The sequence below is a fragment of the Boleophthalmus pectinirostris genome, unplaced genomic scaffold (genome assembly GCF_026225935.1).
Source record: "Boleophthalmus pectinirostris isolate CB_2022bp ecotype Guang Dong unplaced genomic scaffold, ASM2622593v1 HiC_scaffold_20, whole genome shotgun sequence".
In the NCBI taxonomy this organism is placed as follows: Eukaryota; Metazoa; Chordata; class Actinopteri; order Gobiiformes; family Gobiidae; genus Boleophthalmus; species Boleophthalmus pectinirostris.
The window spans coordinates 9,957,518-9,981,692 of record NW_026571153.1 but is presented as its reverse complement, the minus strand read 5'-3'; the positions used below and the strand labels follow the sequence as shown (position 1 = coordinate 9,981,692).

The 24,175-nt window shown below is 37.9% G+C and overlaps 1 protein-coding gene and 1 long non-coding RNA gene across 4 annotated transcripts in view; both read right to left on the bottom strand.

The window, feature by feature from the left end:
- Positions 1-1,155: 1,155 nt before the first annotated feature.
- Positions 1,156-6,425, bottom strand: LOC129409828 (uncharacterized). The gene is made up of 4 exons (XR_008632603.1): positions 6,318-6,425; positions 5,151-5,239; positions 4,011-4,078; positions 1,156-3,235 (listed from the first exon to the last, which is right to left on the bottom strand). It is a non-coding gene; the product is annotated as an uncharacterized LOC129409828 (long non-coding RNA).
- Positions 6,426-8,911: 2,486 nt separating this feature from the next.
- Positions 8,912-24,175, bottom strand: part of lrch4 (leucine-rich repeats and calponin homology (CH) domain containing 4) — a 69,419-nt gene continuing 54,155 nt past the window's right edge. Inside the window, exons 11-18 of one of the 3 annotated variants that reach the window (XM_020936446.2) lie at positions 22,891-22,959; positions 22,529-22,583; positions 22,383-22,440; positions 21,178-21,279; positions 20,995-21,086; positions 19,515-19,652; positions 18,919-18,996; positions 8,912-9,563 (exon numbers count right to left, since the gene is read on the bottom strand). In XM_020936446.2, the coding sequence (XP_020792105.2) occupies positions 9,429-9,563; positions 18,919-18,996; positions 19,515-19,652; positions 20,995-21,086; positions 21,178-21,279; positions 22,383-22,440; positions 22,529-22,583; positions 22,891-22,959 (727 nt within the window). In that variant the 3' untranslated portion in view covers positions 8,912-9,428. Of the gene's footprint in view, positions 9,564-14,725; positions 18,177-18,918; positions 18,997-19,514; positions 19,653-20,994; positions 21,087-21,177; positions 21,280-22,382; positions 22,441-22,528; positions 22,584-22,890; positions 22,960-24,175 lie in introns of those variants that run through there. The other 2 variants (XM_020936445.2, XM_055156117.1) reach the window with 2 other exon arrangements.

Below are 24,175 nucleotides of genomic sequence, written 5' to 3'. Positions count from 1 at the left end.
AAGGTTAGTTTTATTTCAGACATTATTCTATCAACACAGACATTCACATCGACAGTCTGGTGTAATAACAGATTTTCTTTGGGTGTTTTGTGGAGTGTGTAAGACTGTTTTTAGTGGCAGGATAACTATGGCCATTGACATGCACTAGTCTAGCACCAGCGACCTCTGCAAATACAAGGACTGGATGGAATATTTTTAAAAAGTGTCTCCACACGTCTCCAACACTCTGGCTCACTAGGAAATGAGGTCCTATGTCCAAAATGCTGGACTGTCCCTTTAAACAACTTTTCCACATGGGAGTATGCCATTTATCTCCATGGAGATGTAAACATTTTACCTGGAATCTTACACAGTAGGTTGTCTTGTATATTTTCACACAGGAATCCACACAAATAAATGCAGCGAAAAAAAAAACCCACCACCACTCTGCTGATCTATATCTGGGTATCCCCAGGCTTGATTACCCCAAATTTAAGACTTTTTTAAGACCTTTAACTGTGGATTAAACCTACACTTCCCTGTGATCTATCCAACGTCTTCCTCCACTGTGCTGATTGTTTACTCATTGCTGCTGGTGGCAGAAACCAAAGTATTGTTTGTGCATACTCCAAATTAGATGTTCATTCACGTTACATAATCTCACGTTGTTTTTTTTTCTCCTCCCTCCATTTAACATTGCACTGCAGCCTGGTTGAGTAAACAAAAAAATAGGCTAATGAAATTTAAGACCTTTGTGAAAAAAATAAGACTTAGACAACATAATTTAAGACTTTTTAAGGCCTGAATATAGGAACATGAAATTTAACACCTTTTTAAGACTTTTAAGACCCCCCGTACACAGATTAAATTAAGTCATACACTCCTCCAGAGAAGTTAAAGAGTGTCTTTAAATATTAATATTCAAGGTTATACAATACCAATGGCCTTTGTCAGTTTGCACACGTCAATACACACACATGTATATTATAATCAATAGAGTCTCCGTGTCATTTTTCACTATAGCAATAATGGATCGACTTTCCACGTTGGATGTATTTTCTAATATTCCGTGAGCCTCTCCAGGATTCGTCTGATTAAATGTGGGCAGAAGAACACAAACAGACAAATGAGGAAGAGGCGGCTCACAGGGGCGCGCTCTGTCTGGTGATGGTGGAGTTAATGTGAAAGAGATGGAGAGTGGCACTGGAGCTGCGGCCCTGGTGAGGGGAGCAGAGTCAGGGGACAATGCATTAACCACCTTATCTCCTCTGACTGCATCATAATAAGAGCACTCAGTAAGATAATCCGCCAGGAACACGACCTGCCGCGCTACCATGACGCTCATGCAAACAGACACTTTGATCTGCGGTACACGGATGTTTGCTCTGGGGACAGACACAAATGAGCAAGAGCAATGTTGGACTGAACACTCTGATATTGGATTTTTTGAGGGATTACTTTGATTTTATAATTAACAAGGCAGAAAACATGAAGAAGAAAGGAAGGAAGGATGGATGAATGAAAAGGAATGGGAAAGGAACTACATAAAAAGCATTCAAATGTAAAAATGTAATTCAAAGTGCAGTATGCTACTTTTCTGATTAGAGTGCCACAAAGGAAATGTTATTGTGCTTTAAACTTATCTATGTTACATTTATTTTATTACAGGTGTTTTTATTGCTAAAAACTGGATAAACATGCATTCTTACTAAGAATTGTCTCCATGGAGAAAGATGTGTTTAAAGCAATGCAGTGGAACATTCCAGTTTAAGCAATAACATCTCAGTTAAGTCTGTGACAGTAATTACTGGAGGTGGGACTAAGTCGTCATTTTGCAAGTCTCAAGTAAGTCTCAAGTCTTTGACCTCAAATCCAGGTCAAGTACCAAGTCAAACACAGGCAAGTCCAAGTCGAGTCTCGAGTCACTGCCCCATAAGTCCAAGTCAAATCCAAGTCGTCTGCTTTGAGTTTCAATGTTCATGTGGCCATATTGGCTTGTACTGATCCCGTCAGATCTCAGAAGTTAAGCAAGGCCGGGCCTGGTTAGTACTTGGATGCGAGACCACTGGTTAAATCAGGTGCCACAGTGGGGCGCCAGTGGGAATAACTGTCGTTGGGTCCTCAGGCAAGACACTGCACCCACATTGCCTAGTATGAAAGTGGTGTGTGTGTGTGTGTGTGTGTGAGTGATGGTGGTGGTCGGATGGACTGATGGCGCTGATTGGCATGGCAGCTGTGCTTCTGTCAGTCTGCCCCAGGGCAGCTGTGGCTACAATAGTAGCTTATCATCACCAGGGTATGGAGTGAATATATAATGCTGAATAATGCTCTGTAAAGTGTCTTTCTGACAAAAATGTCTGTGAAAAGCCCCATATAAATAAAGACTTACTTACTTCAAGTCATTTCAAGTCTTTAAAACAAAGTACCAAATATAGCTTGGATTTTTGCAATTTATGTGAATTTTAAGGTGAATTGTACTTTTTAAAAAATCATAGCATATTTATACGTGAGTATTTATAGAGTATGTAAGTTGTAGAAATGGAATCTGACAAGATCATAGAGTGAATTCAGATTTAAAAGTGCTTCTCAAGTCACAGGCCTCAAGTCCGAGTTAAGTCCAAGTCTTTGACCTTCAAGTCCAATTCGAGTCCAGTTTATCAAGTTAAGTCTCAAGTCCTAAAAACAGTGACTCAAGACTGACTGGAGTCCAAGTCACGACTTGCAAGACGCCACCTCTGGTAATTACCATATCATATCGTGTGTACATTTTCTTTGTAAAAGTGGGACGATTTTGGGTATTTTTGTTGTAATACAATAATGTTTGAGCTGTAGAGGGTTGAATAACTAACTTCTATGGCTAATTACTGGTTCATTCTGCTGTTTATATGTTGTTGCAGCTCCTGCCTTTTGACGATACTGTGTATTTAAAACTGGTTTACTAGGATTATCTGTCATTACTGTTATTGTGTCAGTGACATAAAGTACTTTCAGGAAAGAGTAGTGTAAAAGTCAACAGTAGTCGTGTACCGCATCATGTCCAACACACAGGAGCTGACGATGACGAGGTCGGGCCTGAGCCTCAGTCTGAGCCCCTCTCTGAGCTGCTCCAGGACGTTCTGCATGTACACAGAGTCCACACGTGTAGAAGTAGAAGCGCAGCAGGTGGTGCTCTGTGTGGTACTGTCCCACCTCTCTTTAGTCTGTCCCATTGGACATGAGACCCAGGCAAACCCATTGCTCTCCCTGAGTGCTCCCCCTGCAGGCACAAGAGGGCAGCATTACTCTACAGACCTGTCACAACAATACATTCTCAAGTGTGATATATTGCTACAGAACAAAACAAAACAATGATAATACTGAAACTGCTTTGTATCACTGACACAATAATCCTAAACAAACTAATTAAGACTTGACTTAACTAAACAAAATCCTTTAAGACCATACTATACTATGCTACTTATTCAACAGTCTACAATAAAAATGTAATAATACAAAAAATAAGAAATATTTTCGCACTAGTGCAAAATACACAGTAAATACTGAGCCAAAAAAAATACTGTTCCATCTTTCATTTACTGAGCGATTAGTCTGTGTAGCTGTTATCACAATAATAATTACTATACACTCTCAAATGAATGAACATTAATCTTAGAAAGTCAAACAGTTCAAATATGTTTTCTGATGTGACGGCTGTGGCAGAAATTAAGAAGCTGGACACATATTTAAAACAACGATTTACTCCAAAATGAATCAGCCCCATGCAGGCAAATAAGGCAAAAACACAAACAAGCGTCAAGTTCCATTTAAATCCAAATTGCACTAACCTATCGTGTCGGAATAACAGGAGAACTATTTACTTTTGTTAATTACCTCTTGAGGCCATGGTTTATTTTCCATGTTAATTACCTAGGCACAGTGTTGCATTCTAATGGAGCCTATTGTGGTGACTGATTGTTTACGGCTGTTTACTTCCCATTCACAAACAGTGACTCATGTGTGTCTCGTGGGCTGTGCAGGGACTGAGGTTTTACTTTGGACTTGAGCTTAGACAGGGTCAAAAAGTTGTCGGTCTGAAGGTCTTTGTACATCAACCGCTGCGCTGGAATCATAAAATTACATAGAATTTACACAGAAAAGATCACAATATATCAACCCCATTACAACAAATTTCTTTTAACTTTTCAATTTCCTGTGGAGAATAATTGTATTTTACCATACATAACACTATATTGGTGTTTGTATGTTTCCCTTAAGCTCCCCTGTTCTTCTAAATAGGTTAGTCTTTCATTTTTACTTTTTTAACATACCAAAATAGGCACAGATGGTATATTTCACATGTTACTTTAAAACCAATGCAGAGATTCATAGATACGAAACTCGTCAAAATCGTAATTTTCATGTTCCAAAATGTGTCACATCAAGAGCTCAGTTTTGCTACGATCCAGAGGCTGTAAATTGTGGAGCCAGTTTTTCACATCTGGTTAGTGACGGCACATCAGAAGGGTTGTTTAAAAAGAGTGTGAGGAAATGTTTGATCTTTCATGATCATATTTGATAATCATTCAATTGTGGATGTTTCATTGTATTTTAATTCATGTTTGAATCAAATGGATTTAATCCATGGTGTATAAATGTATTATTATTATTATTTTTTTTTTATATGCACAGCGATAATGTTAAATTTTTTATGTATTCATACGGTGGAGGCATTAATATAAGCCCTTTTGGGTTTTTTGCCTCTATCCACATTTACTTTATTTTATTTTTTTATTGTTGTTATATACGTGCAAAATAAATAATAGTGAAAAGCACTTGTGAAGGTCTTGGATTGGGTAACAATGCTTGTTTCGTGCATGTGGAGAAAAGGAAAAGCCCATTTAAGTAGTTGGGAAAGATACTATAATTGAACTGGAAAAATCTGTCTATATAATATTTGTTCTTCCCAATTAAAAATGAAAAATAGGAAAAGATCACAAGAATACAAATGAATTCAACTGACACAATAACTTGGATAATCCCAGCGAATCCTTTTCTAAATGTATAATATTCAACAGTTTTCATTATAGAACCAATAAGTGATATTCAACCAATATCACGTATTGTTAAACCCAAATCCTATTTATTTAGCTTTCAGAAAAATGTCCAAAGTAGCAGCCTTGTGCATTTCTCACCTGATCCTCCCAGACACATCACAAACTTGTTGTGGAGCAGCGTCTTTGTCTGAGCTGTTTTCACAAAGCTCCTCATGGTCTGCTCATGTCTGACAACAAAACAGCATCATGTTGGTACAAGGTTAAAGTGACCAGACGTCCCTATTTCTGGAGCGCGTCTCTGTTTCCTCAGTCCTATGTTCACTCATTTCTAAGTTGTTTTTTTTTCTTCTTTCCAAAATTAGGCCCTATGTTCCCACATTTACTTCATCATCAATTTACATCAGAATTTATCCCAGTTTCTCCCAATTTGGTCATCAATTACACCCAACCTATTATCCGGGAGCAGATGTAATGTAGTAATGATATAATGCAGAGGTCATGGTGCAAAGGATCCTAGGTTGAAATTACTCTGAATCATCCCTTTAAATGCAGTATAAAAATAAAAAACTTGACTTAAGAAAGAAATCTTAGAAATAAGGGAACATAGGGCAGACCCCCCCTATTTCCCAGGGACAGTCCCAGTTTTGAGCCCTGTGTCCCCTCTCCAAGTGGATTTATCCAAAACCACAGATTTGTCCCAGTTTTATAGAAAATATGTCCCTAGTGTCCCAATTTTTGACCAATTTGATCCCTGTAAACAGTGAAGAGAGGCATAAATTGTCCAGGTTTTTGTTTCAGGTTTTTGTTTAGGTAAAATTACGGAAAACACAAAGAAAATAATATGACTATACTGACACATATGTTATCAACAACTAAAATGAAATGAAAATCTGGTACAATCTATACAAGGTAAACTCTATCACGGCTCATCACTGTTTTGGTCTTCCTTTAATACTGTTTTAATATCATACTTTACCATAGAAATTATGACAGTTCACTGAATTATTGACTTATTTGTGAGCTGTTCAATTCTATAGCAACTGTTTTTTGTTTTTTTCAAGGGTTATACATAAAAAGCATCCAAATTGGGAAACATCAGTTCACAGCCACAGTTTCAGACATTTTAAACAGATAAATAAAGGTTTTCTGTCATTGAACGCCTCCCTGAGCACGAGACGAGCGCGTAATTGGACCCAGCTGTGTGTGCTAACGCTAGTTTAGTTTAAGAACCAAAAATAAAGTCCAAACCCTCTGAAATGTTAATCTGCCCCGTGTCCTGGCGCATTTAGAGCAGACTAGTCTTACCAGGATTTAGACTAGTTTAGATGAGCGCCGAAGAGGATCCGTAAAAGACTTCCACATGGCGCCTCCACCTGCTGCAGTTCCTCACCCGAGCACCAGAGGGCGACACATCCAACAGCTAGGCCTGATCAATAACGAATTTTTTATTTTTTTTTATTTATTTTTTTTTACAAGAAGCAGGAGTAGCATCATAAATATACAAGAAAAGATAGAATAAAATTGTAAAAAAAATAATAAATAAATAAAAAAAAAAAGGTGGAGGGATAGAGCTAGGTGTTTTCCATCAATTTCAGTCGCTCAACAGTCCTCGTAAATTGCACCGCAGAATGTTGTTTCATACATTTCAGAGAAGAAAAAAAATATACATTATTCCTTATGAAAAGCATTGAAGTTTGGTCGACTCTTGAAGAATCTATTTTTACGAATAAAAAAATTATGGAGTTAATAGTTAAATCATTCTGATAATTATTTAGGACAAAGCCATACATAACTTTTTCTAATTTAATATTTGGAACTGGCATATGTTTGGATAACCGGTGATGTAAATCTTCCTAAAATGCATTATTATTCATACAACTAAAGAAAAGTCTCAAGTAAGTCTCAAGTCTTTGGCCTCAAGTCTGAGTCAAGTCCCAAGTCAAATACAGGCAAGTCCAAGTCAAGTCTCGAGTCACTGGCCCATAAGTCCAAGTCAAGTCCAAGTCGTCTGCTTTGAGCTTCAAGTCAAGATTTTTGCAATTTATATGAAATTTAAACTAAATTGTACTTAAAAAGTCCTGGTATTTTTATGTACGAGTATTTATATAAGAGTAGTAGAAATGCTAAATTTTCCTTTTTAAATGTTTTGTCAAGATCTTAGACTCTTGGGGGGTCACTGAAGATTTTCAAGAAAACGTGGGTTCGATTTTTTCAGTTTGTTGAGTCTGTTCCAGAATGATGTTTTTCATTCTTGTCTTTGATTGATTCCTATTTCACTCTCTCTTTTCAGTCTGGTACATGTTTATTGTGAGTAGGTGACCTGGTATTTGTTTTTCGTTTTGTTTTGTTTGTTTGTTTGTTTTTTTCTATTTTCTATTTTAAAATGTATTTATTTTATTTGTGTGTGTGTGTGTGTGTGTGTTTTACTCAGCTTTTGGTCTTTATTTAAATATTTTATTAAGTATACTAGACTACTTATTAAATAAGTTTGAAAAAAAAAAAAAAAGATCTTAGTGTGAATCATTACAGTCAGAATAGCAAGTCTTCCCAAATCATTGAGATTCAAGTCCACATCGAGTCCCAAATCTTAGTCTATTTTATCAAGTCATGTCTCAAGTCCAAAAAATAGTGAGTCAAAAGTGATAAGTATAAATAATAAGTCTTATATTAGGCAATGTTCAATGAAAAATTAACAAAATATATGGGCCTACGTAAGGAATAAACAAGGAGCAGTGAACACGGAAACACTTCTGCTTCTTCTGACCCTGGCTCCAGTATTGTTACCCCACTCACTGTAATTGCTGTCATTTTGGTCTTAAAATGTTCATGTTAACATGATCCTGTTTTTTTTATTTTTGCTATTTTGTCTGTTAATAAATTCCTATTCCTAATATGGACCTGACTCCAAACCAAATTCACTCCAAATTAATGCAGAGTTCATTAGAGAGTTTCAGTTTGGACTCAGGGAGCAGGATGTTGTGACCTTTGAGGGACTGTGGAGCAGAAAATGTGTTTGAGAAGATGTATTCTGTGACAACCAGTGTTTCAAAGTAAATGGATGTCAGCTATTAAAAAAATAAAGGTTAGCTATTAACATCTCTTGGCAGTCAGGGTTGTCTTATTTTCTTGTAATTTAAATTTGAGTGTCAAAACAAAACAGCTCTCAATAAAAAATCAATGGATGTCTACACAGAAGTTATTTAGTCGTGTGTGTAATTACATTTGGTAAAACAAAATATGCAGAATTATTATAATACTTAATTATTCAAAGAAACAAAGAAGCAAATACACTATTGTCTTTAGAGAAACTAATCTAAATGTCTCTCACAAGCACAGGTGGGACCAAGTCATTGTTTTGCAAGTCTCAAGTAAGTCTCAAGTCTTTGACCGCAAGTCCAAGTCAAGTCTCGAGTCACTGGCCCGTAAGTCCAAGTCCAAGTCGTCTGCTTTGAGCTTCAAGTCATTTCAAGTCTTTAAACCTAAGTACCAAATATAGCTTATGTTTTTTCAATTTATCTGAATTTTAAGATAAATTGTACTTAAAAAAAATCATAGTATATTTATATATGAGTTTCTAAAGAGTATGTAAGAGTTGTAGAAATGTTATTTTTTCTTTTAAATGTCTTCTTAGTGTGAATCATTACGGTCAGAACAGAAAGAATTCAGATATAAAAGTACTTCTCAAGTCCCAAGTCACTGACCTTTAAGTCCAAGTTGAGTCCCAGGTTTTAGTTCATTTTATCACGTCAAGTCTCAAGTCCTGAAAATAGTGACTCAAGTCTGACTTGAGTCCAAGTCACGACGTGCAAGTCCCCTCCTCTGCTCACATATGTTCAAAACTTGACTAAAATTATTTTGCATCATAAACATTATTTTGGTCAAAATGAAGAGACTGTAAATCTTGCAAAGTAGTATTTTATTACATTGATATTGTTTAAAGATGCACTGTAACTCTTCAGGGGGACTTAATGTTATTACTTTGTCTGGAAAGTTCAGCACTGCTAAACTGAATCCACCTTCTCCAAGGAGAGAAGTCCATAGGGGATGCCACCAGGCCAAGTTACAGGTCAGATCGGTGGAGAGGAGACCATCCTCACAGCAAGAATGCAATGTTTTCCAAGACATTTTTGAGCAATAAAACACCTGTGATTTATTATTATTATTATTATTATTATTATTATTATTATTATTATTATTATTATTTAAATGCAAGATACAGGTAAGTCTTAATGGCATTATGTGTAGAACATTTCAGACAAAGCAATAATATTTCCATGGAGACAAGCAGGAGACAGACATCCACCTGAAGAGCTCCATGGTGCGCCATTAAAACATTCTTTATAAAAATACAGTGGGCAGTGAGGAATGTGTGTTTGGTGGTGACAAGTCCAGTCTGTGCCATCATGTCTCCGTCTGTCACAGGGTGAAGGTGGCTCGTCTCGGCTCTGCTTTGCTCTGGATTCCATCAGCGAGCTCCACCAAAGCCTGCACCAGCTGAACCACTCTGCCCAGACCCTCCTCCAGCAGCAGCGCGGGGGGGCACAGCTGCTCCTGGGGACAGAGGGAACATGCTCAGAAAACTGCAGAAACTCACATGGAGTACATACTCACATACATGCATCATGCTGTGGCTGTTCATATTACACAGTTCTCTGATCTCTATAATAATGTTTCCTCATCAAAAACACACCTTGATATTTGTTTTGTTTTATTCACACATGATTAACACACAAATCCTGTGTTTCTGTTCTTCTCTCAAATAAAAAAAACACTATGTATTTAAACTCCATACACCTTCATTGGAATCATTTGAATGATTTTAACCCTGAAATTGCCAATCTCTACTGAACAAAAGATAAGACATAGCTGTTAACTTGAAACTTACCTCTACATGGCATCACAAGGTGGAACAGAGCATTTTGTGCTTTAGAGATGCAGACAGATTAATAATAAAATGTTACTCAAACATGTGTGAATGAAGCAAAACACAACTCCGTGAATATTTCTGATGAGGCAACAACATTAAAACATGCCTAAAAGCTCAAGAATCAGTTTTTCGTAATATAGGACCTTTAATGTTGCATATAGTCGTACAGTAGTGACCACTGACCAGATATCTCTATTTACTCGGGTCAGTCCCAGTTTTGATCCCTGTGTCCCCTGTCCCACCAGATTTATCCAAAACCATTAATTTGTCCCAGTTTTAAACAAGAAATGTCCCAGGTGTCTCTATTTTTGACCAATTTGATCCCTGCCAACAGTAAAGAGAGGCATTAATTGTCATTTGTTTAGGTAAAATACAGAAAAGCTGCTTAAAAATGACCAAAACACAAAGAAAATGTGACTATACTGACTCATGTTAGACATGAATGGTCTCTGCGTAATAATTTTCCTTAATTACACACTCGTTTCACAATTTTATTAAAGACGACAGACGCCTTCACACTGCCTAAATATTCCCCATTCTCGATTAAAGGGTTAAATCCATTTCTCAGACTTCGTACGCGCACGCTGGCTCACAAGTGATCCCTGCCAACAGTAAAGAGAGGCATTAATTGTCACTTATTTAGATAAAATAAAGAAAAGCTGCTTAAAAATGACCAAAACACAAAGAAAATGTGACTATACTGACTCGTGTTAGTCATGAATGGTCTCTGCGTAATAATTTTCCTTAATTACGCACTCGTTTCACAATTTTATTATTACCAGCCACCAAAAACTGGATATCCTTGTCTTTTATTTTGAAATTCTGGAGCAAGCCTGCCTCCACACATATCTGCCTTGTAATAAATGTCCATGGATACTTTTTAATGCCATACTGTGAAACACTGCAGGCAACAACAACAACAACAACAAAAAACTATTTCCTGACTGCTTTAGTGTACAAGGACATGGAGGACAGACACCTTCACACTGCCTAAATATTCCCCATTCTCGATTAAAGGGTTAAATCTATTTCTCAGACTTCGTACGCGCACGCTGGCTCACAAGTGGAGTGTCTATTGCCTCCTCCCAGTCTGAAATAAAAGCCTATTAAATGAGACTTAGTGCCACTTTGATTTGCAATAAGCAGCCCGCGCCTCGGAACCAGTTGTAAAGCAGCGCACCGGGGCCCAACTTTGCATGTTATGAAGCGCTTTCATTCAGACGTAAGCCACGACTCCGGCGACGCATACAAATGTGTCTTAAAAAGGCGATGAAAGTGGAGAGGTGTAAAAGCAGCGTGCCGTATAGTGTCCTTCCCCCGCTGTCAAAAAGCAGCCAAGGTTTGCACTCAAAATGCCAAGCACAAAACCATGAATATAAAAACAGGACTACGCTGTCATCTATGCTCTGTGTCTTAAATATTACAACAAGCCAAAATAGATCTAATAGTTTTTTTGGGTTATTTTGCAAACGCAGGGTGAGCAGACGTCCATATTTACCCGGGACAGTCCTAGCCCCCCAGCAGATTTATCCAAACCACTGATTTGTCCCAGTTTTATACAAGAAATGTCCCTATTTTTGACCAATTTGATCCCTGTCAACAGTAAAAAGAGGCATAAATTGTCACTTGTTTAGGTAAAATAAAGAAAAGCTGCTTAAAAATGACCAAAACACAAAGAAAATGTTAAATGTTAGTCATGAATGGGCAAGTGCAGTTTGAGTTTTGAGCCCTGTGTCTCATGTCCCAGCAGATTTATCCAAAACCATTGATTTGTTGAAGTTTTATGCAAGAAATGTCCCAGATGTCCCTATTTTTGACCTGATCTGATAAAGAGAGGAATACAGTGTCAATTGTTTTGGTAAAATACAGAAAAAGCTTCTTAAAAATGACCGAAACACAAAGAAAATGTGATTATACTGGACTCACATTTTAGTCATGAATGGTCTCTGCATAACAATTTTCCTTAATTACGCACTCGTTTCACAGTTTTATTATTACCAATCACCACAAACAGGGGGTGTTCCAGTTTTTTATTTTGAAAATCTGGTCACTCTATGAATACAGAAGTAACCTGAAGTGAACCCTGCTGGAGAGAAAGCACTTTAAAGGTCCTATATTACACAAAATTGACTCTTGTGAGCTTTAAGTCATGTTAGAATGTTGTTATCTTCTACGTAACATTTCTGGTGGGGATATGTTTGTTTTGTTTGTCAGGCCTAGTGTTGCCTAATGTTTCGATAATTTAGATCTATTTATTTGATGTTTAAAACTTACACATTTACTCTTTTAGGCTATTTTCTGATCTGTTCCTCATCAGAAACACTGGCTACCTGGAGTTGTGTTTTGTTTCATTCACACATGTTTGAGTAACTCTTTATTATTAATCTGTCCACATCTCCAAACCTCAAAATGCTCTGTTCCACCTTGTGATGTCAGGAAGGGGTAGTCAGAGTTGGGCACTTGCAAGTCATGACTTGGACTCGAGTCAGACTTGAGTCACTATTTTTAGGTCTTGAGACGTGATAAAATGGACTAAGAATTGGGACTCGACTCGGGATTTGACTTGGACTTGAGGCCTGTGACTTGAGATGACTTGAAAAGCACTTTTAAATCTGAATTTGTTCTATTCTGACTGTAATGATTCACACTAAGATCTTGTCAACACATTTAAAAAAAGGCGGGGAAAAAATGCATTTAAATTCCATTTGCATACTCTATAAATACTCATATATAAATACACCATGACTTAAGTACAATTTAGTTTAAAATTCATATAAATTGCAAAAATCTAAGCTTTATTTGGTGCTTTGGTTTAAAGACTTGAAATGACTTGAAGCTCAAAGCTCAAAGTGACTGGAGACTTGACTTGGACTTGAGGTCAAAGACTTGAGACTTATTTGAGACTTGCAAAACAGAGACTTGGTCCCACCTCTGGCAGTAGTTTTCAAGTTAACATCTACTCTTTTACCTTTAGTTGAGTCGAGTTTGGCGATTCAAGAGCTGAAAGTATCCAAATTATTCTAGTGAAGGTGTATGGGGTTTAAAAACACAGTGAAGCACAAGGAGGAACCGAGTACTTTCAGTGTGAGAGCAGAACTCAGCCTATATCTGCAGGGTTTGTGAGTTAAACATGTGTGAATGAAACAAAACAACTCCAGGTAGCTGATGTTTTTGATGAGAAAACAACATTAGCCTTTAACAGATCAGAAAATAGCATAAAATTGGCCCTTTAAAGGAGTAACTGTGAAAGTTTTAAACACCAGGAGTGAATAAAAGGTAGTCTAAATAGGTCTAAATTATCGAAACAATAGCCAACTTGAACACTAGGGATGACAAACAAAGCAAACAAATGGCAAAATCCCCACCAGAAATGTTTCATAGTGGATTTTCACATGAATTTATCATTTCAAGAGTAATTGCACGATGATCCCATGGGCATGCACAGAATACAACACAGCTCATTGTTAGATAGACTGTGTGTTTGATTGATGCGTGTACATGAATGTCTATGGGCCGGGCAGGAGTGGTTGTGCATACAGAGGCTGCAGGCTGAAGCAAATTTCTCACGTTTGAATAGAAACGTCTACAGCTTTGAGACTGATGCGTTGTACTCACCTGCACCAAAACAGGGCATCCAGGGTCCTACAAAACTTATTATTCACAGAGAGGTTAGTGCACAGAGCAAAGGGCAAAGAGGGGAACTGCAGGCCTGTCACATCAGCAATTAGACATGATGAAAACACAATTTTGCAGCGATTACATGGCCAAAACTCATTATAAAAATATTCAACAGCCAACAGATTTGGTTTATAATTTGTGCATTTAAATTATGTAACATTGTGTGATCAAACTGAGTCATGTTATTCGATTATTACAATAAACCATGTCATTTTTTTTCCCTGTAAGCCAAATGTGCCACTGTTACTGTTACTAGGCAGGATTCAGAGTACTAGACAAATCCGCATTGACAGTATTAGGGATACTACAGCTGAAAACTTTCAATGTGCTGGCCTCTAGTGGTCAACAGAAATATGCAGAGGTGGGACCAAGTTGTTGTTTTGCAAGTCTCAAGTAAGTCTCAAGTCTTTGACCTCAAGTCCGAGTCAAGTTCCAAGTCCAAGTCATCTGCTTTGAGCTTCAAGTCAAGTTTCAAGTCTTTAAACCAGCTTAGAGTTTTGCAATTTATATGAATTTTAAACTAAATAGTACTTAAAAGTCATGGTATGAGTATTTATAGAGTATACAAGAGCTGTTAATTTTTACTTTTTAAATGCCTTGACAAGATCTTACTGTGAATCATTACGGTCAGAATAGAAAGAATTCAAATTTAAATGGTAAATGGTCAAATTTTTCTATAGCGCTTTTCCACCTTTAAGGCACTCAAAGTGCTTTACAACAAGGAACCGCACAGAGTCATACACCAGTGTACACAGACACTGGGGGCAAGGTGGGATAAGTGTCTTGCCCATGAACACAACGGCAGCATTCATCTGTGGGAGCTGGAATCACACCAGCCAACCTGTGGGTCAGTAGATCTGACAGCTCAATCCATGATGTTTATGTTTAAAAGTGCTTCTCAAGTCTTCTCAAGTCACACATCTCAAGTCCAAGTCAAGTCCCAAATCCTAAAAAATACGAGTCGAGTCCAAGTCACAACTTTCAAGTCCCCACCTCTGGGAATCTGCAACTGAATAAAGTGATGTTTTTGGATTTGCACAGGCTGCTGCAGATGCCCTCTTCACTATAATCATCATAAAGCACATAAGCAGCATAAGCAGACAAAACACATGTTCAAAGTTTTTAATAATTTCTTTACAACAAGGAGAAAAAACTTCCATATAGATTTATATAAACTCAAAAAAGATTCTTAAGGTAAGATATAAATATAAAGTACAACAATATTTCTGCTTCACTAACGTATTAAAGAATATAGCAAGGTCGGGTTGATGTAGGTGCTTCTCCAGTTTACAAAATATCCATCTGCATTCAACCAGTAGAAAGTTCATCGGAACAGCAGGCTAGATACTCTCGTTAAAAAAGCTTAAACAGGCGTTGGGTGTATATTTTACAGTGGACAGTGTCTGAGACGTGTCATGGACGGACTACATTTCCCAGGATCTGCGAGTCATCTTACAAAACAATAGTGCTATTTGAACAGAATGGCTTTTGTTTACATGCTGGATTGTGTCACTGGGATTGACAGACGATCTGGTCATAATATTGAACAGAAAGTTTAGTTCTGGTTTCCTGGTAATTCTTTAAAAATGTCAACTTTTTTCAAAACTTGGAGAAATGCCATATTAATATGAGACATTTTCTAAGAAATCACAACTGGGATTGGGCAATTTTAATAGGGATTCAGTCATTTCTTATCGCCAGTAATTGAGTAATTTTAATGGAGTCTGCTCTCAGTAAAAGCATGAGGTTTTGAACGATTAAAAGTTTGTAATGTTTGTCTTACGGAAACTAGGGATGTAACGATATCCAAATTTCACAATATGGATCTCACGGTATCATATTTATTGCAATATTTATAGAGGCTAACAAAACTGAATATGCTGCTTATCGGTACTTCTTTAAAAAAACACTGACACTGTTAATAATGGTACTGTTGTAATATGAAGAATTAAGATTTATAAGTGTCCAATGGTAACACCAAAGGATCATGGTCTATGTAGTTCCCTCTGTTTTTTTTTTTTAGATATCGCTGCACCATAACAATGAATTTAAGTAGAGACTTGTAGTTCGATATATTGTGACAGTCCATGATGTTATTGTGAGACTTTTGACGATACAGTATCACAATATTTTGGTTATTTTTACATCCCTAACTAGCCTGATTCATCAGCTGGTCTCACTTTGTAGAAACCGTCTGTACTTACAGCATTAGGATTCGTTTGCTTGACAGTAGGTGGGTACTTTTTAAATTTAACCAATAGCCAATCGCTATTTGGTTGTGATGTATGTAATCCGCCGCTAACGGAGTTAACTGGTATATTAAGCTTTTCCCAAATCCTGTAGGAAGAAGGGCAATAATGTCTTTCCGCTTGATAAAATTCACCAAACATTCTCTTTGTTCTGGCTTTAAATCCGCGATCTCAGGAATCCTTGCCAGCACAGAATGTATGGCTCTTCGCTGAATTGCTGATGCCCGAACTCGCACTTCCAAGATTTTTGCAAATATGTCTAGTGCAGGGCTGAAAACTTTTTTCATTAAGGGCCACATATCTAAACACAGACAAAGCAGAGGGCTGATCGAGGGCCGTAGACTGGTGCTGAATACAGTGAGTAATTTAAATATGTGCATGTTTAACACATTAGAATGAGCCATCAGTCTTTATTCATGCTAAGATCCTTAAAACAGCACACTAAATATTAAATATTAACTGTATCAAGGTAGATTTTCAAAACACTTGCAGTAAAAAGTTCATTTTTAATTGATGCAAGGTCATTTGGGCCAATTCACCTGGAAGCCTGAGGGCCAAGAAAAAATTGTCTAAGGGCTGCATTTGGCTCATGAGCCACAGTTTGGACATGTCTGGTCTAGTGTATTCCGATTCCTGACCTAGTTGCTGAAAAGAAATGAAATTGAGCGGAGGCACTAGGTGACGCCAGCCTGGCTACATCCCCTAACATAAATTAATATTGAAATGCATCTTATTATATGAACATCAACTTAAAAAAACTTAGAACATTTTTTTCTTTTCATATCGCCCTAAATGTACCTGAAAATAATTAGAACTGCACATTATAAACACCAGACAGCGTTGCTCTCCCAGTGACACAAATATTAGCTAAGTTCACTTGAGTCTAGGTCCCTCTAGTCTGACTTTGATGTGTAGTGTTGGCATTAGTGTTAGGACTCCCACCAGTGCAGTGAGCTCTAATCAGGCTGAGCTGCTGAACCGGGATCGATTTAAGGTGGAAAAAGCTCAGTCCACTTGTGTTAGATGTAGCCTCCAAGGATCAGTGATTTACCAGTCCGATGTTAGGCTAACATCAACAATCAATGATATTTAAACTGAGTATAATTGAATATTGATCACTATGGGTTGACCTGTGTGTGCATTATTTTAAGCACACTCCATGCTTTCTCAAGGCTTAATGCTGATTAGCTAACTGATTCTACCGAAGCCTATATCGTAGAACTGATCAACACAAAATAAATAAAGAAAAGAACAATAATTTAAGATGTTTACATTTTTACAAAAGAATATGAAACTGGTCTGGTCCAAATGAACTCCAAAGACCAAACTCTAAATTCTAAATTCATAACCTCCTGGAATTAGAGGGTTTGTACCGTCAGTTTGGCGCAGACAACAGCGCCACCTGCTGTCTCACGTGGTTGGTGTAGTGGTCAGTCAGTAAGTCTGGCTTCATGTAAAGGCTAAAGTCACATTCACATTTCATATTTAAAGGGAAGGTTTGGAGAAGACAGAGCTGCTCAGGCACAGCAGGCCGGGCCGAGATTCAAGATTTCACTGGACAATCATCTTATTTCTTTCGATACCCTGCTCTTTGTTTCTCTAAAGTTCTGGATGCAACTTGTTCCCATTAACATGCGCTTTCCCGACTGCAACATGCCACTGTACACTCCTTCACTTAAATGGACTCGCTGTGTCTACTCATGAACATCACTGTATTCAAACAATGTTCATGGACAATAACAATTTCTGCAGTGACAAATGAAATGTGTTATTTCATCGTACAAAGCAACAGTCCATACCGAATCACTGCTGAGTGAAGCTCGGGCTGTGTGCCTGTGGGCAGCTCTGTCCTGCTCCTCTGCTCCTCTTGTTTCAAACATGCTGTGCGGCCGTCGGAGGGACAAGGCGAGGCTAAAGGCTAAAGGCTAAGGCATCTCTGTCCTGTGCTCTGTGTAGTGCTTGTGTTTGCTAGAACCTCCATTCTACAGAAAGAGCTTTGTTTTGCTGTTTGTCACAAGGTGCTGAGCTGCAGGGTGCCCCCTCTGCAGCAGCTGTATGCGGGCACATGGAGGACGGCCAGTGTCTTTATGTGAGCAGGTAACAGTAGAGCACGTAGAGCAGCGCCATGGCAGCGCTGTAGAAGAGCAGGAAGTCTGTGGACAGAAGCGACGACTGGGAGGAGGACAAGGGACCAGCGGGGACCAGGTCTTCCCCCGACCCCCTTATGTCCAGGGCCAGCAGGGCTCCCAGACAGCGCAGCAGAGCGGGCAGTTTACACAGAAGCACATCAGAGCACGCACACATGTCCATCTGGACACGGGACAAGAGAGACAGGACGAGTTAGAGACACAAGCCACAGAGAAAGCACACACACAACAGCACAGGGTCCTACACACTGTTCAGGCCATGATACTTATAAAGGTCAAGAGATTTGTGTAAAAATGGGACGATACAGTCAGGACAAATCATCCTTTCAGGACAAAGAGTATAAGAATGAACCAGAAATATCTTAGACACACTATTTACAAGTGGCCTGGAAAATCTAACCTGGAAAAAAACTGAGTCAAAGTCTTTTTAACCAGCACAAGGGCTGATTTCACTTTAAGTTTATACATGTGTCTTACAGATTCACTTTGATTTGAAAGAATAATTAGACCATTTCAAAACAAATGTGTAGGCATCCTGTGATGAGTCTGCTGTGTCACACAATTTCAGCACAATATTTATGGAGGACTAAATCAGCCATAATTAAGTGGATACATGTGTGAGAACTATAATGTTTATTTACAGTACTATATATCCAAATATTATGGCAGTTTTAGTCTTCTGCAGATTGTAGCTTAAAACACTGAAGAAAAAATGGCTGGCACAAGCCACTGTTTGTCAGAAGAGCCGGGAGACATCAACTCTTCCCAAATAGTTATGATATATGAATAGCAGAGCAGGTACATCAAACTGCCACTAGTGCAGTTTGTTCATCTCTTTACTATTAAAGCATTACTGTGGGATATTTGTTGAATTACTCTGACAGGACACATTAAAAAAAGATTACCTCGGGAACCCCCAGTTTGCGACATGCAGAGATGAAGTTCTCCACATTCAGTCGACACTTGGCCGGGCTGAGCTTTGGCTGCAAAACAAAATAAAGTGAATGCGTGATGTGCTGTCCTGTGGGGAACCGATGACAAGGACGTTTCATTTGAACGGAGACGTGTGCCCCTCCTCATCCATCTGTTTCTCAACTTGACTTATGCCCATGAGATTCCAACACATCACAGACACATTTTTACAAAGAAGGAGGCATAAAACTGAACAAAACTATAAAGATATTCTGTTAGCCCAATGTTTAACCATTAGATTTTAATACGCTATAAAATAAACGTGGTGTGACACTAGTGTGATAGATGTTACAGTGACCCAGTAGTTCATTAAGTTGTTTCATGGCTCTTTTGTTCACTTTTATATTGTTTTGTCCAATTAATCTCTATGTAAGCTATGCCCAGGGTCCAAGATGTTAGTAAGAAGTCCTTAGCTGAAGAATTAGCCGATTATACAAGTTTTTATGGGGGAGTTTGGGTATTTAGATGAATACAAGTGCATACAAACTCTACACAGACAGGCCCCAAATGATCCGGGAGGAGGACTCACCACAGCAGGAGAGGGGATGTGGATGATGGACACAGATCGGGGCCGGATGTGGTTGACGAGCTGACAGAGCACAGTGCCGTTGGACAGCGCCTCCCCCAGGTCTTCAGGGAGAGTGATCTTCAAACGGGTCTCAAGAGCCTGAAAAACAACAGAGGCAATTCAATGTGGGAAGTTTGTTGAGCGATGGAACGAATGCTGGACAAAAAAAAAAAAGTTCCAATGGTGGTTAACGTGTGGCGCTGTAGTCGAGTTTTTTTTTTTTTTTGTAATTCTTTATTTTTCTTTTTTAAAGTTGTATGAAAAAGACAAAAACAATACAACCTGCGGGTGTGCCCTGATGCTTACAAAGGATGGATTAATTAAAAGAAAAATAATAATAATAATGAATAATAATTATTACAGCCAATTGCAAGAAAAAGTAATGGGTCAAACAAAGTCCAGTCTCACAGTATTTATATATTCAATCCACCGTTTCCATTTGCTTTCAAATTTGTCTTGTTGCAGTCTTATGCTAAAAGTAATTCTCTTCATCTTAAAAATATCATAAACAATCTCAAACCATTCATCCAGCATTGGTACTTGTGGAGCCATTTCCTGGTTATAGCTTTCCTAGCAGCCGCACTCAAAATCTGGAACAGGTATTTAGCTTTATACGTCACATTTTCATCCATCAGGAAACCCAAGTACATTGTTTGAATTTTTGAGATTTAAAGAGAATTTTTTTGGTTTAAAGAGATGCCCTGTTGACTGTTTAGTTGACTAAAAGACTCAAAACTCTTATCATCTGACCATGTATCTAACCCAAACTGCACTCACAAGACTACAACTGCACAGAAGTTCATGCAAAAACAACAATTTAAAACAAAAAAAGGAAAAAGGAAACTATATTTAGATGTAAAAAGATAGATAACCTCCCAAATCATCAGCCAAGTAAACCATTCATCGTTCTATCTGCTGTTGTTCGATACAAATCCTTTAACTCTAAATAAAAGGATTAGTCGACCAATACACATTTTGTTTGACTGAGACACCATGGACACGTTGATTAACTAAACGACAGCGCTGTTAACATGTTCTGTTGAGATTATGTAAATTATCACTTTCAAATTTAAGTACTTCCGTTATCTAGACAAGAACAGATACGAGGAACAAAAGATAAAAATGCTTTCTTTACAAAATTTGTTTCAGGCCTATGCAATACTGTAATATGCTGAATGAGCCCCAGATGTGATTCTTAGAAAGTTGGAAGGAATTTGAATGGTTTTAATAAAACGCATTCCACAAACCTTTCTCTAGGAGGATTTTGAAAGTACCTACAAGAAAATATCGTGACCACAACCACAGTTTAAAATGGCCCATACTACACTTTTCTGATCTATGTTTGGCTTAAATCTCACAAGAGTCAATTTTGCGTATTATAGGACCTTTAAAATTGAAACCAAAGTAAGATTACAGAATCCTAACTATTATTTTTTTTTACCCTGCGTATCTGTGTGACGTCTGGTCTGTCATCTTTGGGTGAGCGCAGGGTCATTCGAGACTCACTTCGGCCAGATTCGCTGAGTGTTGTCCCTGCAAATGAAGCCCAGTTGTTTGTTAAAATCTTAATAAAGTCACAGATTTCCATGTTTACAGGTCAGAAGCAGGTGTGACGTTGTTGTACCTGGTGACTTGACTGTGCTGCGGGATGAGGTGCGGAAAAGGAAGCTGTTGGGTTTGGGAGCCTGACCGGGCGGAGAGGATGTCTTTGGAGAGGAGGGGGCATCTACAACAACAAATAAGACAAAACAGAAAATAAGCAAAAAGCACAGTGACATTTAAAGGAGCTATATTAAGCAGGCTAGTAAATATAGACGATAAACGATAATATTTACATCAAACCATAAAGCAGAATTATTCACAAAAAAGTATTGTTAAAGTATTGTTAATATTGTTGAGCTGTATAAATAAATAGATAACAAAATTCAAATTCAAGTAATTCATTAGTGAAATTTTAGTTCAAAATTCAACCTTCTAATGCTCAATTCTGATCACAGGGTTCCCACACTTATCACTGAGAACATTTCAAAACTTTTCCATGAGTTTTCCATGACCTAAAGTGAATTTTCCATGACTTTACAGCATCTACATGTGTAAAATGTATCTTACTTTTAGGGCTAAATAAGAAATGTTAACCCTTTCCACTCACCGTAGGGTTTGTATTATAGTTTTTTAACATTCAAAATACAGTCAGTGCATTTATTGTCGTCTCTTTGAAACAAAAGACGCATTTGTGTTAGGAAATAATCACAATAGCCTAATGAGAACTTAACAAAATGCTGTACTGAAAGAGATACTAAAATTCCATGACTTTTCCAGGATTTCCATGAACCCCAGTGATCATATTGCAGAAAAACTAACCAAAAATGTCCCACTATTACAAAGAAAATGTTAGTTATAATTCCTAAATTTTGAATAATAAGTCAATATAGTGTTTCATGACAGGCCTAATGTTATGCTTTTTCTGAGTATTTAGTATGAAACCATAATATAAATACGGCTCACTAATAGAAACAGATCCATTGACTTTCTGTTCAAAACTGCAGAAATGACAAATCATACCTGCTCATAGTGATATTTCACCATAAAAGCAGTGGATTTCATTTATTTACATGTTTTTATTGTTGAAAAATGCTTTGAACCCTGCATGAACCAGAGTTTATTTTTTACATAATGTAAAGTAAGTACACAACTGTGAGTAGGGATTGAACACAGGACAATACAGTATTACCCAAACCCATGAATTAATTAAAATATAACTCAGAGCAAGCTGAAGATAAAGACATTAATTAAATTGTCCTTTTTAAAACATCCACAAGGTGATCCTACCTGTTCTGCTAGTAGAGCGCTGCAGACACGGTGACACACTTCTCATTTGCTCTGCGCTCTGGAAAAGACAAAGAATTAAAATGACACAAATTTCTAAAAAACGAAATGAAAATCTGACACGTTAACAGAACAGAAATGTCACTTACTGCACATCTTTGGCGCAGACCTGTTTGGGAACTGTTGCTCTCTGGTGAACTGCCACTAGAGGGAGACACAACACAACTTATTCACTTTTACACTTAAACTAGACTGTGTTTTCTTTTATGAATGACAGAAAGAAGATCAGCTATGTTTGAATGGTCCTCTATTCTAGCCCTAGTGGGAATATTTCTTGCTTTTTCATGTAATAACAAACACCCATTGCGGGGTTAAAGTTGAAACCAGGCTATGAAACAATGCAAATGCTTCATCCATTTCCTTCCTTCCATAACTAAATCTGTTTTCCATGTATTCTTCATTAATTACCAAGCTCCTATCATGATCTCCATTGAGGTTTGTGGTTTCTTACCCTGATAGACTTCCTGTGTGTGAAGCAGGGGTCACGTGACTTCCTGCCTTGCTGGACGACCTCAGCAAACTGTGAGACAAAGTTTTGATTTAATTTGAATCAGTGGCAGAGCAGACACACACGCAGCTGGATAGACGGGGACGGGTCATGTGATATCTGTGACCAATTGGTTTAATCATCGCCCCCCTCGCGCCAACGTGGGCTTTATTTGAGCCTGGCCCCAATAGCTGCTGCACGTTTGAGATTTGGATAGAGGTCACGCGGGGTCATGTTTTGAGCGACGATTCTTGAGTGGCAGGAACAAATGCAAAGAGACGTCGCAATCAAGGTGAAAATAAATAACTAGCAAATCTTGATTTTGTAAAAACAATATTCACTATTCTCTCCTTAAGCATTATATTCTGAAAAAATCTACTGTCAAAGATAAATACCGGATTTGCATGAAAGTTTGAAGTGAATACACAAACGTTTCTAGTCAAACCGAGAAAGATTTGAGTGTGAGGTCTGAATGGGCCCCTTGTTTTAAAGTTTGTTGACTTTGCCGACCTTTGGCCAAGATCTGGAGACCTCAGCCTTGAATCTACATGTGTGGCCTGTTTAAAATGTTATAGTTTTTTCTTAGATGTGTACATTTTGGTGGTGTTTAGACTTGTCCTTGTTTGGTCTTATTCTACTCCAGGTTTAGTCTAGTCCCAGTTAAGTCCTGATTTTGGTGGATAGTTATTATTTATCAGATTATGGGGGCTAAAATCTGTATACACGCTCAATTTGTGTGGACCTGCTTCTCTTATGGGGACAAAAATCTGGCCCTGGGTACAAATCATCTTGCTGGGCCCTGTTGTCTAATGAAGTATGCACATTACAAACTTTGTGAGGGCCCCTCCCTGCACTGGGCCCTTCACGCCCCAGTCCGGCACCCCTGTCCCCACGATGTAAATCCTTAATTATTAGATCAACAAAATGATGTAGGGTGTGTTCACATAAGGGCTGGGTATCATTAAGAAGTTGCCGATTCGATACATACCTCGGTACATAGGCCACAATACGATAAACTTTTCAAAACAGTGAGCTTTTGATTCAATACGATGCATTTCAAATCAATTCAATATACTCACATCTAAAAAAGGATAAATTATTATGGCTGTGATACTGAAAAAACAACTGAAAACTGTGAAAATGTCAACACAATTGTAACTCTTACACAAAATAGTTTAGTAAAATACACCTAAAAATAAGTCTTGGCGATATATCGATACAGCAACCCATGATATCGATACTGTATCAT